We start from the raw sequence: 6572 nt of genomic DNA on the forward strand, positions 1-6572 counted from the left end.
AACCGTCCCCACACCTAGAATGAACAAATTGGTCCCATGGTTTTGTGGGCTATGGAGACGTCTGATATCACAATGTCGATAGCTTCAAGAAAATAACGTGGGCTTATGAGCTCATCATCAATGTCGCAAGAGTGGTTGCCTCTGGGCTCCCCTTCAATGACCAGGTTAGAGTATGGTGTTGGATTCTCCTTCATGAGCCATTAGCTAAGTTTTTTTGTGTGTGAAGGGGAACTCCTAACCAACTTTGCTAGGTGAGGAATGAAATGGAATACGATTGACTTCCTAAATCTTTTACTATTAGTGTTAAGGTTCTTAACATAGTAAATAAGGAAAGCAAATAAAGGAAATGATAATACATTTGATTGATAGACAAAAGGAATGCTCCACAATGGCTATAATCACTTGCCCAAACACTTAATAATAAGACTTAAGGTTTTAGATTATGAGATATTAAAGATAATAAGATAGGCTCTTAAATGTTGGGAATAAGCTTAAAAGATCTATTCAACTGTCATGTATTTCTTGTACAATACCATTGGGCCTTTTTACATTGAGCTATAACTCTTGCTAGTCTCTTGTCCTTATCTTTATTACTTTGTCTCTTTCCTTAACCCTACGCTTGTTCCTTGCTTTATGACCAACATCCAGTTAACAAATATATGAATAGCCTCCAAATTCATGTCATTAAGGCAAAGAACACATGGATACAACACTAATTAGGGAAATAAAATTTCGTTAACTTAAGATCGTTATATCGATTTCAATGTTTGGGAAATTACAATCACTACTATAATTAATTTTGAGTTAGATTGTCTGTTGTGGATCTTGTGATATAAAAAAGATGGATTGTCTAACATTTGCAAGGAAAACCATTTGTTAAAGCATACCATGTGGTATGATAAGCTATTTATATCTCTGATGCTCAACGCACTTGATGAGTGAATGTGATTAGTGATCATGCAAGGTACAATATATATTGCTCCCTAATGGAAGTTGTTTTCCTGCACAAGCACATTATATAAACATGTTTATGTGGACTGAATGTTTTCCAATAGATGTCAAGAAATGATGACTAGTATTCCTTGAAAGGAGTCTTCAGATTACTATATATAATCCTTGATTATGTGTGAATTGCATAAAATCTAATAAAGTGTCTTGACTTGGAATTGTGGAAATGGTAAAACCAAGACTCATATGATGAACTAGCTAATGGAGTGCATTGTGATGGGAGCAATAAACGTGTTTAGAGAGTTTAGAAAAGCATTGATGTGACACAATTGTTAATGATGCCATCCAAGCTCACGCCATACATGTCATTGCTTTATGTTTTCATGAATATTCCAATCCAAGCATGGAGTCTAATTAAGATGCTTTGTATTCTATTATGCCAAGCTTATTGTTTTGATTCAAGACGCTTATTAGTCCCAAGTTTACAAAGAAATTAGTTTTACTAGGTGTTAAGAAAAGAGAAACAAACTTTATATACGTAGTGCGGTATTATTGAAAATCAAAGGGGTATTATTAGTGTTATCTTATATGTGAGGAGTTATTTTTATATTTTTCCTTCGAACGTAATTTTAATAGCAAAGCATTCAATGTAGGCCATTCATTAAATAGTAATGTAAGTTGTTGTTGATTGACATATGTAGTGCAATTTCCTCATATTGATAAAAAACGTGACAATGAATTTCCTTTTGGTTGGTATCGAGAATGAAGAGAGGTGGTAAATGGGGCTCTCAATTCCTAGTATTTAGTGTTGCATAGCAATATCTACAGATATATGCAGCACATATGTACTTGTTTAAGGTCATTGCCCACTGGAGAGTCTCATACAGCTTTGAATTTCTCTTTGCTCTATTTTGTTCTTTACCAAATTAAATCTTGATTGTTACCTATATCCTGGTAGTGAGAATTATGCTTATACAAACCAACAAAATGACACAAAATGGGTGGCGCTATCCAGATAAAAAACAAAATAATCAGCAGAGCTGGTAGAGGAATGGGTTAAGCTTAGGGATACATATCACCTTTTCAGGTTGGAGAAGATATGAGTTTATGTTAGGCATGAAATGAATGCCCTCTAAATAAAGCCAAACATAAAATTAGTTTCCCATATAAAAATAAACCATCACATTAAGTTACTGCAAGCTTCGGCGGTAGATGTTATCTAACGTGATCATAGGTGCGACTTTCTTTGGGCCTGATTCGAAACAATGCGTCGCTGCCAAGGAACCACGAATAAGATCACTATGAACCCTACATGCACTGAGCAAACACTCCCATGAAATCCCAATATCTTCAATTGGAACCTCATGTATCATAGCCTCTGCTTCATCAAGACGCCCAGCACGTCCAAGAAGATCTATCATCGGAAAGTAATGATCTAATGTATGCTCTAGCCCATGGTCTAGCTTCATTGAGGAGAAGTAATAAACAGCTTCATCCACCAACCCCACATGTCCACATGCATTTAAGATAGAGGTAAAAGTAATGGATCCCGGTTTGGTTCCGGCGATTTGCATTTCCTCTAATAGAATTAGGGCTTCTATTCCATGCCCATTTTGGGAAAAAGCCGCGATGAGTGCAGTCCAAGTGACAACATTGGGCTTACTTAGTTTCTTGAATACATCGTTTGCCTCTGACACACTTCCACATTTGGCATACATGTCGAGAAGGGCCGTTCCAACCATACAATCCTTCCCATAACCCTCTTTATCGATGATGGAATGGATCTCCTTGCCCTCTTCCATGCATGCAAGATTGGCGCACGCTTCAAGCACACCGCAGAAGGTTATCTTGTCGGCTTGTAAGCCTCGTAGTCTCATTCGCCAGAAAAGATCCAAAGTTTCCTTTCCATAGTCATTGATTGCATAAGCATAGATCATTGCATTCCAGGAGACAAGATCTTTATGATGAATACGCTCAAATGCATCCTTTGCTTCAGGCACAGCATTAGTATTTCCATACAAGCTGATGAGGGCACTTCCTACTACTTCTAGATGTTCGTATCCAGCCATCACAACCAGATCATGAAGCTTTAGTCCCTCAACCATGTCTCGCAAACCAGCACAAGCATCCACAGCACAGACGAGAGTAATTTTATCAGGCTTCAGACCTTCCTTTAGCATATGCTGGAATAAACCAAGAGCTTCAGATGCACAACCATTTTGTGAAAATGCACTGATCATGGTATTCCAAGAAACAGCATCACGTGAGTGCATCTTCAAAAATACACTCTCGGCTATATATACCCTTTTGCACTTGCCATAAAGACTCACCAGTGCATTCCCCACAAGAGGATCGGTACTGAGCCCCCCATACTCAATAATGCTTGCATGGATATACTCCCCATCTTGGATGGATGCAAGGCTCCCACATGCATCGAGAGCACATGCGAATGTAACATTGTTAGGTATAACTCCTTCGGACATCATACGTTTGAACAATATTAATGCGTCTTCATTGTAGTCATTTTGAGAAAAGATTGCTATCATCGCTGTCCAAGTGACCACATCCCGATTCGTTACTCTATGAAACACATTCAATCCACTAACTACACTCTGGCATTTTCCATACACATTGGTAAGGGCATTCCCGATGAATCCATCTTGCTCATATCCCATTCCAACAATAGCAGTATGTATCATATGAGCCTCTCCGAGGACCATAGGCTGGTTCCAAAGTGCGTGATTTGCTTTCACATGGCCAGCATAGTTAGAATTTGTCAAATAACTTCCTTGTACTGATGAGCTCCCACCTTTTCTCAAGTCGACCTTGTACTGACAAGCTTGAGGATCCACATCCTCGTATTCGTCGCTTGTCTCGTGAGTGACAGATGTGAGATGGACACATGCATTGAGAGCACTTACAAATGTAATCGTGTCGGGCTGGGGCCCCTCTATGAACATGTGATGAAAAACACAAAGAGCTTTGTTGGCGCAGCCATTGTGTGAACATGATCCGATCATGAGGTTCCAAGAGACAACGTTTCGGGTCGGCATATCACAGAAGAGCTCCCAAGCTTTGTCCAAATGGCCCTTATGCCCATGAGAAATGAGGAGAAAATTCCAAGAGTATACATTTGGAGAAGGGGAGCTGTGGAAGGCAGATGTAGCCTCTTCAACTTCCCCACACATTGCATAAAACTGGATGATCCCATTAGAAATGAAAGTGTACAAATCATACCCAAGACTGATGATGTGGCTATGGAGGTATCTTCCATCATGCAAAGATTTCTTCTTGGCCAAACCTCTAAGGAGAGAGGTGATGCCATGGAAACTTAGGGGAAGACCACTTCCACTTCTTCTTTTGCTGCTGCTGCTGCTTCTGCTCCTTGATTCGTCTTCTCCTTCTACCTCTTCTTGTTCTGCTCTGAGGAAACAAAGATTCGTCGAACTTTGCATGAATCCTCACTCCAGAGTCCCCCCACGCATGACTTCTCTCGCATTTTCGTTTCTGTTTCTTCTTCTTTTGCGTTTTGTTTGCTGGATTGATAGTATGTATGTATACCCACCTCATTCATTCATGGGACCAAGCACCCCAACCCCTGCTCCTCCTACTCTGCTCCTTTTTTACTCTATGTATTCGAAACATCTCTCTCTCTCTCTCTCTCTCTCATAGGACGCCTCTCAAGCTATCTCCTACTCCGATTAGGACTCTTGAGACTTATATGGACAACTTAAAGTATCGCGACTTAGTGGTACTATTACCTCAGTACACGCTCGCAAAGAATGCGCAAGATGACACGTCGTAAGAGACGAGTATGGGAGACATCTCAATATTAGGAACTCTACCATATGCTAATGAGTATCAATTGTGCTATTGCATGGAAGAGACTACAAGAAGTAGAACCACAAACACCCATTCAGGATCCTAACACTAGGCACACATATACAAAGAGACTTTACAAATTCCCGAACCGACCACCCATCCCTATGTCTTCTACACCTTGACCTACCATGGGGACATTTTTCATGACCGCTAGGGTCACTAAGGTCATAAAGAAATTATAACATAGAAAGTCCATGGATCATACAAGATTGCAGGCTGAACACATCATATCATATATGCTCGAGAGTGCCTAGCTCCTTTTTCTCAATCTACTCTTCAATTGTGCCTTTGCGGAGGGTTTTCCACAAAAGTGGACCATGAACACAATAGCCCCATACATAAAGGAGGGAACCCCATGGCCATATGCTCACTAAATTATATGGTTCAATTATAGAAGTAGAGCTCAGGGATTAAATGGATACATTAAGTCTTCAGGCACCTGAACAATTTAGCTTTAGACCAACATTCTATACTATTGAGAATCAAACTCAACTTCCCTAGTGTGGGAACACACCTTAGTATACTCAAGTGTGTGAACACCCCACCTCCTAGTATATAGTAACTAGTGTGTCATAAAACTTTAAGTTCTATGACACATATTTCATAAATAGTTAAGACTCCACCTCTTTCACAAGAGGTGGTTCTAGTGCGAGAACTCAAAGAGAAGGTGACTAGATAAGCACCTTCTCCTTCTCTTTGTAATAGTTGGTTTTATTCTTGCTCCTTGTGAATACAATTTTCTTGTTTTCTGAATACACTATGTTCACACACACACACACACCTCTTTCGCTGTACATAATCTCTCCCGATTCTTTACATGGTATCAGAGCGCTTGGTAGCTTGATCCAAGTCCATCTACACATGTTGTGCCTAAGCCCATGTTCACGAAGAACCAACCGATCACTGTACCAGCAACCGCACAATTCGCATCACAGAGAAGAAGAAGTTCAACATGAATACTCAGATGGGAAGCACTCTTCCTACCGAGAAACTCAATAGAAACAACTTCGCATCTTGGGAGTACAAGATGCACCAATACCTTGTCGATCAATGCTATTGGAGCTATGTCGAGGGAGCACAAGAAAATCAACCCAACCCGGCACATGCCGACCACCCAGCTTGGGAGCAAGCAACGAGTCGTGTGCTGTATTGCCTTGCATCATGCATTCATGATCACATGCTCGGCTACATCCGAAGGAGGCATGGGGGAACCTCAAAAAGTTATTCGCGGCCAACACAACCGCACGAAAACTTCAACTCTACCAAGAGTTGAACAATATTCAATAGTGGGATATGTCTATCGATAGCTATACCTTGACGATCAAGGAGTTGTGCAAATCCCTCGAGTCGATCTATGTTAACCTTGATGACGATGAAATGATACAGATATGCCTGGGCGACCTAGCAACCCAGTTCGGCACAATAAGGTTGGTCGTCCTCACGAGGGAGAACCCTCCCTCCTTCGATCTCCAGTCGAAGAAAATCACGAACGAAGAGCAATGTGCAAGAAGTGTTGAATGCGGGTCTCTAATGAACGTATTCACATTGTCTCCTTTTGTACACACTAGGTTTAGGCTATTTATGGAAATAGTGAGAAGGGCAGTTGCCCTAAGTCAATCAGTATATCAATTGATTTTGTAACCTAGTTTGGTGGTTGGTTGGAATATAGTCCATCTTGTGCCTAATCATCTCTCTTTCTTGTTGTGTCTTGTTTCTCTATTTCTGTTTCCAATTTGGCCATG

At 40.5% G+C, this 6572-nt stretch overlaps 1 protein-coding gene across 1 annotated transcript; it reads right to left on the reverse strand.

Moving 5' to 3' along the window:
* Positions 1-1936: 1936 nt before the first annotated feature.
* LOC147866316 (pentatricopeptide repeat-containing protein At2g13600-like) lies at positions 1937-4488 on the reverse strand. Its single transcript, XM_087316686.1, has one exon. It carries the CDS (start codon positions 4401-4403, stop codon positions 2139-2141), a length of 2265 nt encoding a protein of 754 aa, XP_087172812.1. The 5' UTR covers positions 4404-4488; the 3' UTR covers positions 1937-2138.
* Positions 4489-6572: the final 2084 nt, after the last annotated feature.

Source organism: Azolla caroliniana, unplaced genomic scaffold (genome assembly GCF_043228905.1).
Source record: "Azolla caroliniana isolate FFs.n. ecotype wild unplaced genomic scaffold, voAzoCaro1.0.p SCAF_3, whole genome shotgun sequence".
Taxonomy (NCBI): domain Eukaryota; kingdom Viridiplantae; phylum Streptophyta; class Polypodiopsida; order Salviniales; family Salviniaceae; genus Azolla; species Azolla caroliniana.